Genomic DNA, 12,754 nt, shown 5'->3' with positions numbered 1-12,754 from the left:
TCATGTCCTGTCCATCAACATCCCTGCCGTCACATCATCATGTCCTGTCCATCAACATCCCTGCATCATGTCCTGTCCATCAACATCCCTGCCGTCACATCATCATGTCCTGTCCATCAACATCCCTGCATCATGTCCTGTCCATCAACATCTCTGCTGTCACGTCATCATGTCCTGTCCATCAACATCCCTGCCGTCACATCATCATGTCCTGTCCATCAACATCCCTGCATCATGTCCTGTCCATCAACATCCCTGCATCATGTCCTGTCCATCAACATCCCTGCCGTCACATCATCATGTCTTGTCCATCAACATCCCTGCATCATGTCCTGTCCATCAACATCCCTGCATCATGTCCTGTCCATCAACATCCCTGCCGTCACGTCATGTCCTGTCCATCAACATCCCTGCTGTCACATCATCATGTCCATCAACATCCCTGCCGTCACGTCATGTCCTGTCCATCAACATCCCTGCTGTCACATCATCATGTCCATCAACATCCCTGCTGTCACATCATCATGTCCATCAACATCCCTGCCGTCACGTCATCATGTCCTGTCCATCAACATCCCTGCTGTCACATCATCATGTCCTGTCCATCAACATCCCTGAGGTCACATCACCGCCAGCATTCAAAAGTGACCAAAACATCAGCCAGGAAGCATAGGAACTGAGAAGTGGTCTGTGGTCACCACCTGCAGAGCCACTCCTTTATTGGGGGTGTCTTGCTAATTGCCTATAATTTCCACCTTTTGTCTATTCCATTTGCACAACAACATGTGAAATTTATTGTCAATCAGTGTTGCTTCCTAAGTGGACAGTTTGATTTCACAGAAGTGTGATTGACTTGGAGTTACATTGTGTTGTTTAAGTGTTCCCTTTATTTTTTTGAGCAGTGTATATACATCAGATTCATCTATATAATACACACTAATCAGACATGAATCTATATAATACACACTAACCAGACATGAATCTATATAATACACACTAATCAGAGTCATCTATATAATACACACTAACCAGACATGAACCTATATAATTAGTCTTTCAAAGCCCAGAGTGGTTTGATGAATAGGTTTATTAGTTCTATTACATCATATTCTATTTGTTTAAATCCTAACCATCCCCTGAATTCAACACCGTATCCTAAGGCCCATATTGTTTAGTGACAAACTAATACATCACTTCCTGTTACTAATACATCACTTCCTCTCTCTGTGTAGGGCTAACGGTGGCCTCGGCCCTGGTGGACGTGTCTCAGCAGATGTGTCTTGGTTACACCATATCCTGTTACTTATACATCACTTCCTGTTACTAATACATCACTTCCTCTCTCTGTGTAGGGCTAACGGTGGCCTCGGCCCTGGTGGACGTGTCTCAGCAGATGTGTCTTGGTTACAAAGAGAAGTCAGGTGGTCTGAGGAACAGGAAGCAACAGCCCTCTGTACAGCCCTCCACCTGTATCTGACCACACCCCCTGCCCCTGGACCCCGCCCTGCTCCACCCTAACCCCTCCCCCTGCCCCAGAGACTACACCCCCGGACTGGAGGGATGGAGAGAGAGAGAGAGAGAGAGAGAGAGAGAGGTAGGGGGTTTCCTGGGGGGGAGCTGCCTACCTGCTGAGAGGAGGAGGGGAGCAGGAGAGGGATGTCTGATGGACAGTCACACCCTGCTGTACCTGGGGAACCACACCTGGCTGACAGACATGTGGAACTTAGGGGAGAGAAAGAAAGACCTGTATTAGTCCGCTACCACCTGGTCAGAGTAAAGGAGACGCTTGATCGCTGTCTACTAGACTGTCTGATTACCTACCAGTCATTTTACCTGGTATGCTGTCCGTCTGTCTACTAGACTGTCTGATCACCTACCAGTCATTTTACCTGGTATGCTGTCCGTCTGCTAAATTAACAGCCATCCTACTTGGTATGCTGTCTGTCTGCTAGAGACTGTCTGATCACCTACCAGTCATTCTACTTGGTATGCTGTCTGTCTGCTAGAGACTGATCAACTACCAGTCATCCTACTTGGTATGCTGTCTGTCTGCTAGAGACTGTCTGATCACCTAACAGTCATCCTACCTGGTATGCTGTCTGTCTGCTAGAGACTGTCTGCTCACCTACCAGTCATCCTACTTGGTATGCTGTCTGTCTTTTAGAGACTGTCTGTCAACTACCAGTCATCCTACTTGGTATGCTGTCTGTCTTTTAGAGACTGATCAACTACCAGTCATCCTACTTGGTATGCTGTCTGTCTGCTAGAGACTGATCAACTACCAGTCATCCTACTTGGTATGCTGTCTGTCTGCTAGAGACTGTCTGATCACCTACCAGTCATTCTACTTGGTATGCTGTCTGTCTGCTAGAGACTGTCTGATCACCTACCAGTCATCCTACTTGGTATGCTGTCTGTCTGCTAGAGACTGATCAACTACCAGTCATCCTACTTGGTATGCTGTCTGTCTGCTAGAGACTGTCTGCTCACCTACCAGTCATCCTACTTGGTATGCTGTCTGTCTGCTAGAGACTGATCAACTACCAGCCACCCTACTTGGTATGCTGTCTGTCTGCTAGAGACTGTCTGATCACCTACCAGTCATCCTACTTGGTATGCTGTCTGTCTGCTAGAGACTGATCAACTACCAGTCATCCTACTTGGTATGCTGTCTGTCTGCTAGACTGTCTGTCAACTACCAGTCATCCTACTTGGTATGCTGTCTGTCTGCTAGAGACTGATCAACTACCAGTCATCCTACTTGGTATGCTGTCTGTCTGCTAGAGACTGATCAACTACCAGTCATCCTACTTGGTATGCTGTCTGTCTGCTAGACTGTCTGTCAACTACCAGTCATCCTACTTGGTATGCTGTCTGTCTGCTAGAGACTGATCAACTACCAGTCATCCTACTTGGTATGCTGTCTGTATAACTCTCTGTATAACAGCCTGTTGGAGGTCAGGTTAGTTAGTCCCCAGCTCTCTGTATTACAGCCTGTTGGAGGTCAGGTTAGTTAGTCCCCAGCTCTCTGTATAACATCCTGTTGGAGGTCAGGTTAGTTAGTCCCCAGCTCTCTGTATTACATCCTGTTGGAGGTCAGGTTAGTTAGTCCCCAGCTCTCTGTATTACATCCTGTTGGAGGTCAGGTTAGTTAGTCCCCAGCTCTCTGTATTACATCCTGTTGGAGGTCAGCATAGTTAGTCCCCAGCTCTCTGTATTACATCCTGTTGGAGGTCAGGTTAGTTAGTCCCCAGCTCTCTGTATAACATCCTGTTGGAGGTCAGGTTAGTTAGTCCCCAGCTCTCTGTATTACATCCTGTTGGAGGTCAGCATAGTTAGTCCCCAGCTCTCTGTATTACATCCTGTTGGAGGTCAGGTTAGTTAGTCCCCAGCTCTCTGTATAACATCCTGTTGGAGGTCAGGTTAGTTAGTCCCCAGCTCTCTGTATTACATCCTGTTGGAGGTCAGGTTAGTTAGTCCCCAGCTCTCTGTATTACATCCTGTTGGAGGTCAGGTTAGTTAGTCCCCAGCTCTCTGTATAACATCCTGTTGGAGGTCAGGTTAGTTAGTCCCCAGCTCTCTGTATTACATCCTGTTGTTTACTGTAATGTAGCTGTAAGCTAGGTGTTGATAGTAACTGGCTGACTCATTCAGGGCTAATGTAACATTAGCAGACTTGTAGGGTAACATTAGCAGACTTGTAGGGCTAACGTTAGCAGTCTAGTAGGGCTAACGTTAGCGGACTAGTAGGGCTAACGTTAGCGGACTAGTAGGCCCAACCGAGCGGACTAGTAGGGCTAACGTTAGCGGACTAGTAGGGCTAACGTTAGTGGACTAGTAGAGCTAACGTTAGCAGTCTAGTAGGGCTAACGTTAGCAGTCTAGTAGGGCTAACATTAGCGGACTAGTAGGGCTAACGTTAGTGGACTAGTAGGGCTAACGTTAGTGGACTAGTAGAGCTAACGTTAGTGGACTAGAAGGGCTAACGTTAGCAGTCTAGTAGGGCTAACGTTAGCGGACTAGTAGGGCTAACGTTAGCAGTCTAGTAGGGCTAACATTAGCGGACTAGTAGGGCTAACGTTAGTGGACTAGTAGAGCTAACGTTAGCAGTCTAGTAGGGCTAACATTAGCGGACTGGTAGGGCTAACGTTAGCGGACTGGTAGGGCTAACGTTAGTGGACTAGTAGAGCTAACGTTAGCAGTCTAGTAGGGCTAACATTAGCAGACTTGTAGGGTAACATTAGCAGACTTGTAGGGCTAACGTTAGCGGACTAGTAGAGCTAACGTTAGCAGTCTAGTAGGGCTAACATTAGCGGACTAGTAGGGCTAACGTTAGCGGACTGGTAGGGCTAACGTTAGTGGACTAGTAGAGCTAACGTTAGCAGTCTAGTAGGGCTAACATTAGCGGACTGGTAGGGCTAACATTAGCGGACTACTAGGGCTAACGTTAGCGGACTGGTAGCGCTAACGTTAGCATATAGCTATTTCACCTTTATTTAACCAGGTAGGCTAGTTGAGAACAAGTTCTCATTTACAACTGCAACCTGGCCAAGATAAAGCTAAGCAGTGCGACACAAACAACAGAGTAAACAAACATACAGCCAATAACACAATAGAAAAGTCAGTGTGTGCAAATGAGGTAGGATGAGGGAGGTAAGGTAATAAATAGGCCGTAGTGGCGATATAATTACAATTTAGCAATTAAACACTGGAGTGATAGATGTGCAGAAGATGCATGTGCAAGTAGAGATACTGGAGTGCAAAGGAGCAAAAAAAAATATAATATGGGGATGAGGGATTTGGATGGGCTATATACAGGTGCAGTGATCTGTGAGCTGCTCTGACAGCTGGTGCTTAAAGCTAGTGAGGGAGATATGAGTCTCCAGCTTCAGAGATTTTTGCAGTTCGTTCAAGTCATTGGCAGCAGAGAACTGGAAGGAAAGACGACCAAAGGAGGAATTGGCTTTGGGGAGGACCAGTGAGATATACCTGCTGGAGCACGTGCTACGGGTGGGTGCTGCTATGGTGACCAGTGAGCTGAGATAAGGCGGGGCTTTACCTAGAAGAGACTTGTAGATGACCTGTAGCCAGTGGGTTTGGCGACGAGTATGAAGCGAGGGCCAACCAACGAGAGCATACATGTCGCAGGGATGGGTAGTATATGGGGCGGTTGTGACAAAACGGATGGCACTGTGATAGACTGCATCCAATTTGCTGAGTAGAGTGTCAAGGATCGGTAGGATGGTCAGTTTTACGAGGGTATGTTTGGCAGCATGAGTGAAGGATGCTTTGTTGCGAAATAGGAAGCCGATTCTAGATTTAATTTTGGATTGGAGATGCTTAATGTGAGTCTGGAAGGAGAGTTTACAGTCTAACCAGACACCTAGGTATTTGTAGTTGTCCACATATTCTAAGTCAGAGCCGTCCAGAGTAGTGATGCTGGACGGCCGGGCAGGTGAAGGCAGCGATCGGTTGAAGAGCATGCATTTAGTTTGACTTGTATTTAAGAGCAGTTGGAGGCCATGGAAGGAGAGTTGTATGGCATTGAAGCTCATCTGGAGGGTTGTTAACACAGTGTCCAAAGAAGGGCCAGAAGTATACAGAATAGTGTCGTCTGCGTAGAGGTGGATCAGAGAATCACCCGCAGCAAGAGTGACATCATTGATGTACACAGAGAAGAGATTCGGCCCGAGAATTGAACCCTGTGGTACCCCCATAGAGACTGCCAGAGGTCAGGATAACAGGCCCTCCGATTTGACACACTGAACTCTATCAGAGAAGTAGTTGGTGAACCAGGCGAGGCAGTCATTTGAGAAACCAAGGCTGTCGAGTCTGCCGATGAGGATATGGTGATTGACAGAGTCAAAAGCCTTGGCCAGGTCGATGAAGACGGCTGCACAGTACTGTCTCTTATCGATGGCGGTTATGATATCGTTTAGGACCTTGAGTGTGGCTGAGGTGCACCCATGACCAGCTCGGAAACCAGATTGCATAGCGGAGAAGGTACGGTGGGATTTGAAATGGTTGGTGATCTGGTCGGGATAGTTAGCTAGCAACTTTGCAAGTTGATTTGTAACAATAAATTCATAATTTTTGCTTGTAAGTTGAAAATTCAATTCAAACCAGTAGTCATGACGATTTGGTTTAATTGTATACATTTGAAGTTATATTATGTTGGAGTTTACGTTATAGGCAATAGGCTGGCTTGATGGGTCCTCTATATTACATCACACACGGAAAAACATTTTCTGACATGACTTGGGCATGGTTGAGAATTCTGATGCGTGTTCTGTAGTAACTCCTGTAATAGAAAAGGGAGGGATAGCTTTGCATTGGGACTTTTGATGAGTAAATCCATATTACATGTGGTTGTGTTTATGCCTTTAAATAGTTAGCATAGTGGCAGGTGGCCTAGTGGTTAGAGGAGGCAGGTAGCCTAGTGGTTAGAGGAGGCAGGGTAGCCTAGTGGTTAGAGGAGGCAGGTAGCCTAGCGGTTAGAGGAGGCAGGTGGCCTAGTGGTTAGAGGAGGCAGGTGGCCTAGTGGTTAGAGGAGGCAAGTAGCCTAGTGGTTAGAGGAGGCAGGTGGCCTAGTGGTTAGAGGAGGCAGGGTAGCCTAGTGGTTAGAGGAGGCAGGGTAGCCTAGTGGTTAGAGGAGGCAGGTGGCCTAGTGGTTAGAGGAGGCAGGGTAGCCTAGTGGTTAGAGGAGGCAGGGTAGCCTAGTGGTTAGAGGAGGCAGGGTAGCCTAGTGGTTAGAGGAGGCAGGTAGCCTAGCGGTTAGAGGAGGCAGGTAGTCTAGTGGTTAGAGGAGGTAGGTAGTCTAGTGGTTAGAGGAGGCAGGTAGCCTAGTGGTTAGAGGAGGCAGGTAGCCTAGTGGTTAGAGGAGGCAGGTAGCCTAGTGGTTAGAGGAGGCAGGTAGTCTAGTGGTTAGAGGAGGCAGGTAGTCTAGTGGTTAGAGGAGGCAGGTAGTCTAGTGGTTAGAGGAGGCAGGTAGCCTAGTGGTTAGAGGAGGCAGGTAGCCTAGTGGTTAGAGGAGGCAGGTAGCCTAGTGGTTAGAGGAGGCAGGTAGCCTAGTGGTTAGAGGAGGCAGGTAGCCTAGTGGTTAGAGGAGGCAGGTAGCCTAGTGGTTAGAGGAGGCAGGTAGCCTAGTGGTTAGAGGAGGCAGGTAGCCTAGTGGTTAGAGGAGGCAGGTAGCCTAGTGGTTAGAGGAGGCAGGTAGCCTAGTGGTTAGAGGAGGCAGGTAGCCTAGTGGTTAGAGGAGGCAGGTAGCCTAGTGGTTAGAGGAGGCAGGTAGCCTAGTGGTTAGAGGAGGCAGGTAGCCTAGTGGTTAGAGGAGGCAGGTAGCCTAGTGGTTAGAGGAGGCAGGGTAGCCTAGTGGTTAGAGGAGGCAAGTAGGCTAGTGGTTAGAGCGTTGGGCTAGTAAGCGAAAGGTTGCTAGATCGAATCCCAGAGCTGACAAGGTAAAAATCTGTCGTTCTGCCCCTGAACAAGGCAGTTAACCCACTGTTCCTAGACCGTCATTGAAAATAAGAATTTGTTCATAACTGACTTGCCTTGTTAAATAAAGGTTTAAAAAATAGCCTCCTCTGAGAGCCTGTAGCCTCCTCTGAGAGCCTGTAGCCTCCTCTCCTCTGAGAGCCTGTAGCCTCCTCTCCTGTGTGAGCCTGTAGCCTCCTCTCCTCTGAGAGCCTCCAGCCTCCTCTCCTCTGAGAGCCTCCAGCCTCCTCTGAGAGCCTGTAGCCTCCTATCCTCTGAGAGCCTCCAGCCTCCTCTCTGAGAGCCTGTAGCCTCCTCTCCTCTGAGAGCCTCCAGCCTCCTCTCCTCTGGGAGCCTGTAGCCTCCAGCCTCCTCTCATGTGAGAGCCTGTAGCCTCCAGCCTCCTCTCCTCTGGGAGCCTCCCGCCTCCTCTCCCCTGATAGCATCCTCCTCCTCTGTAGCCTCCTCTCCTCTGAGAGCCTGTAGCCTCTAGCCTCCTCTCCTCTGAGAGCCTCCTCTCCTCTGAGAGCCTGTAGCCTCCTCTCCTGTGAAGATACATTCCCTGTCATTTTGCTCGCATTGCTCGTCTCATTGTTTTCTTCCGCATTTATGCCAAGGATTATGGGATCTTGTCCTAACCTGGGCATCTTCAACCTAGTATCTAACAACCTCCAACCCAGCTGGCTTCAGAAGGAACTTCTATGCTGCATCACATAGGTAGGGCCTGGGGAGGGATTTGACCCGTGGATGGGGCGGGATTTGACCCGTGGATGGTGAAGGCAGTGTAAACTTCCTCTCTTCTCCCATCTTCACAGCAGCAGCTCTCCCTCTATACCTCGCTGGGACAGACAAGCTGGGGGACATTTACATTTCATTACATTTAGTAATACTCACACAAAGGGGAAAAGATTGTTCTCTGTAAATGAATGTAGGCCTATGGCAAGAGAGACTGTTGTCAAAGGCAACCTCTATTATGGGATGAGTGTGTCTGTAACCTGTATTATGGGATGAGCGTCTCTGTGACCCTGTACCCTGTCCTCTACCTGGGGTGGCACCTGTACCCTGTCCTCTACCTGGGGTGGCACCTGTACCCTGTACCATGTCCTCTACCTGGGGTGGCACCTGTACCCTGTACCCTGTCCTCTACCTGGGGTGGCACCTGTACCCTGTACCATGTCCTCTACCTGGGGTGGCACCTGTACCCTGTACCCTGTCCTCTACCTGGGGTGGCACCTGTACCCTGTACCCTGTCCTCTACCTGGGGTGGCACCTGTACCCTGTACCATGTCCTCTACCTGGGGTGGCACCTGTACCCTGTACCCTGTCCTCTACCTGGGGTGGCACCTGTACCCTGTCCTCTACCTGGGGTGGCACCTGTACCCTGTACCATGTCCTCTACCTGGGGTGGCACCTGTACCCTGTCCTCTACCTGGGGTGGCACCTGTACCCTGTACCATGTCCTCTACCTGGGGTGGCACCTGTACCCTGTCCTCTACCTGGGGTGGCACCTGTACCCTGTACCCTGTCCTCTACCTGGGGTGGCACCTGTACCCTGTCCTCTACCTGGGGTGGCACCTGTACCCTGTACCATGTCCTCTACCTGGGGTGGCACCTGTACCCTGTCCTCTACCTGGGGTGGCACCTGTACCCTGTACCATGTCCTCTACCTGGGGTGGCACCTGTACCCTGTACCCTGTCCTCTACCTGGGGTGGCACCTGTACCCTGTACCCTGTCCTCTACCTGGGGTGGCACCTGTACCCTGTCCTCTACCTGGGGTGGCACCTGTACCCTGTACCATGTCCTCTACCTGGGGTGGCACCTGTACCCTGTCCTCTACCTGGGGTGGCACCTGTACCCTATACCATGTTCTCTACCTGGGGTGGCACCTGTACCCTGTACCCTGTCCTCTACCTGGGGTGGCACCTGTACCCTGTACCATGTCCTCTACCTGGGGTGGCACCTGTACCATGTCCTCTACCTGGGGTGGCACCTGTACCATGTCCTCTACCTGGGGTGGCACCTGTACCCTGTACCATGTCCTCTACCTGGGGTGGCACCTGTACCCTGTACCCTGTCCTCTACCTGGGGTGGCACCTGTACCATGTCCTCTACCTGGGGTGGCACCTGTACCCTGTACCATGTCCTCTACCTGGGGTGGCACCTGTACCATGTCCTCTCCCTGGGGTGGCACCTGTACCCTGTACCATGTCCTCTACCTGGGGTGGCACCTGTACCCTGTACCCTGTCCTCTACCTGGGGTGGCACCTGTACCCTGGAACCTGTCCTCTCCCTGGGGTGGCACCTGTACCCTGTACCATGTCCTCTACCTGGGGTGGCACCTGTACCCTGTCCTCTACCTGTCCGACAGGTGACCAAACCCCTGCTTGCCCCTCCTATTTTGTCAGCTCATGCCATAACACAACCCCCTAGGAACTGGTCTCAGATAACAGAAATACACAACAACCCCCTAGGAACAACAACCCCCTAGGAACAACAACCCCCTAGGAACAACAACCCCCTAGGAACAACAACCCCCTACAACCCCCTAGGAACAACAACCCCCTAGGAACAACAACCCCCTAGGAACATCAACCCCCTAGGAACATCAACCCCCTAGGAACAACAACCCTCTAGGAACAACAACCCCCCTAGGAACAACAACCCCCTAGGAACAACAACCCCCTAGGAACAACAACCCCCTAGGAACAACAACCCCCTAGGAACAACACCCCCCTAGGAACAACAACCCCCTACAACCCCCTAGGAACATCAACCCCCTAGGAACATCAACCCCCTAGGAACATCAACCCTCTAGGAAAAACAACCCCCCTAGGAACATCAACCCCCCTAGGAACATCAACCCCCTAGGAACATCAACCCCCCTAGGAACAACAACCCCCTAGGAACAACAACCCCCCTAGGAACAACAACCCTCTACAACCCCCTAGGAACAACAACCCCCCTAGGAACAACAACCCCTCTAGGAACAACAACCCCCTAGGAACAACAACCCTCTACAACCCCCTAGGAACAACAACCCCCTAGGAACATCAACCCCCTAGGAACAACAACCCTCTACAACCCCCTAGGAACAACAACCCCCTACAACCCCCTAGGAACAACAACCCCCTAGGAACAACAACCCCCTAGGAACATCAACCCCCCTAGGAACATCAACCCCCCTAGGAACAACAACCCCCTAGGAACAACAACCCCCTAGGAACAACAACCCCCTAGGAACAACAACCCCCTAGGAACAACAACCCTCTAGGAACAACAACCCTCTACAACCCTCTAGGAACAACAACCCCCTACAACCTCTAGGAACAACAACCCCCTAGGAACAACAACCCCCTAGGAACATCAACCCCCTAGGAACAACAACCCTCTAGGAACAACAACCCCCTACAACCCCCTAGGAACATCAACCCCCTAGGAACAACAACCCTCTAGGAACAACAACCCCCTAGGAACAACAACCCCCTAGGAACAACAACCCCCTAGGAACAACAACCCCCTAGGAACAACAACCCCCTAGGAACAACAACCCCCTAGGAACAACAACCCCCCTAGGAACAACAACCCCCCTAGGAACAACAACCCTCTAGGAACAACAACCCTCTACAACCCCCTAGGAACAACAACCCCCTAGGAACAACAACCCCCTAGGAACAACAACCCCCTAGGAACAACAACCCTCTAGGAACAACAACCCCCTAGGAACAACAACCCCCCTAGGAACAACAACCCTCTAGGAACAACAACCCTCTACAACCCCCTAGGAACAACAACCCCCTAGGAACAACAACCCCCCTAGGAACAACAACCCTCTACAACCCCCTAGGAACAACAACCCTCTAGGAACAACAACCCTCTAGGAACAACAACCCCCTAGGAACATCAACCCCCTAGGAACAACAACCCCCTCTAGGAACAACAACCCCCTCTAGGAACAACAACCCCCTAGGAACATCAACCCCCTAGGAACATCAACCCCCTAGGAACAACAACCCCCTAGGAACATCAACCCCCTAGGAACATACACCCCCCCTAGGAACAACAACCCTCTAGGAACATCAACCCTCTAGGAACAACAACCCCCTAGGAACAACAACCCTCTAGGAACAACAACCCCCTAGGAACATCAACCCCCCTAGGAACATCAACCCCCTAGGAACATCATTCCTCTAGGAACAACAACCCTCTAGGAACATACACCCCCCCTAGGAACAACAACCCCCTAGGAACATCAACCCCCTAGGAACAACAACCCCCTAGGAACAACAACCCTCTAGGAACATACACCCCCCCTAGGAACAACAACCCCCTAGGAACATCAACCCTCTAGGAACAACAACCCTGTAGGAACATACACCCCCCCCTAGGAACAACAACCCCCTAGGAACAACAACCCCCTAGGAACATTAACCCCCTAGGAACATACATACCCTGGTATCCAACAAAGCCTCAAATTCCTCAGACTTTTCTGTTTTATCTATCCCTTTCTTGTCTCTCTCTCTTTCTCTTTGTAAATTGGCATTGTAGATACTTGAGGAAATAGTTTGTTAATATGTATAATTTAGCAGCAATGCTGTTTGTTTTTTAAATAATGACAAAGTATTGTGAATGATTTATTTGTTGATTGGTTTTGAAAATCAATCTTCTGAGGCTTTTAAAGTACAGTAATGTAATATTTTCTATGTAAGGCGGCAAATGATGTTCGGCAGAACAAAAAGCTATACTAGCAAAGTGATTAAACTATGTTGAAACTGAGGATTACTAGCTAAGTGATGATCTTGTAATTACAAATGTAAATAAAATAATGACATAAATGTTTTGTAATTAAATGGTAAAATCCACCTGTTGTCTCTCTTTTACTGCTGTGTTAGAAACTAAAGCTGTGAGAACAGGCATTGGTCTGAAGACAAAAAAAAGGAAATTCACATGAGCACCACAATGCCTACTCCACCCATGCTCTACCAAGGTTTTCCAGCACCACAATGCCTTCTCCACCCATGCTCTACCAAGGTTATACAGCAACACAATGCCTACTCCACCCGTGCTCTACCAAGGTTTTACAGCACCACAATGCCTACTCCACCCATGCTCTACCAAGGTTTTCCAGCACCACAATGCCTTCTCCACCCATGCTCTACCAAGGTTATACAGCAACACAATGCCTACTCCACCCGTGCTCTACCAAGGTTTTACACCACCACAATGCCTACTCCACCCATGCTCTACCAAGGTTTTCCAGCACCACAATGCCTTCTCCACCCAT

At 49.7% G+C, this 12,754-nt stretch overlaps 1 protein-coding gene across 7 annotated transcripts in view; it reads left to right on the top strand.

Moving 5' to 3' along the window:
- Positions 1 to 12,332, top strand: part of LOC129811250 (attractin-like) — a 242,380-nt gene extending 230,048 nt beyond the window's left edge. For all 7 annotated transcript variants that reach the window (XM_055862407.1, XM_055862410.1, XM_055862406.1 and 4 more), the window contains exon 29: positions 1,233 to 12,332. In XM_055862407.1, the coding sequence (XP_055718382.1) occupies positions 1,233 to 1,327 (95 nt within the window). In that variant the 3' untranslated portion in view covers positions 1,328 to 12,332. The remainder of the gene's footprint in view (positions 1 to 1,232) is intronic.
- Positions 12,333 to 12,754: the final 422 nt, after the last annotated feature.

Source organism: Salvelinus fontinalis, chromosome 15 (assembly GCF_029448725.1).
Source record: "Salvelinus fontinalis isolate EN_2023a chromosome 15, ASM2944872v1, whole genome shotgun sequence".
NCBI classification, from domain to species: Eukaryota; Metazoa; Chordata; class Actinopteri; order Salmoniformes; family Salmonidae; genus Salvelinus; species Salvelinus fontinalis.
The sequence above is the reverse complement of the archived record's forward strand: the minus strand, read 5'-3'. Positions and strand labels throughout refer to the sequence as shown.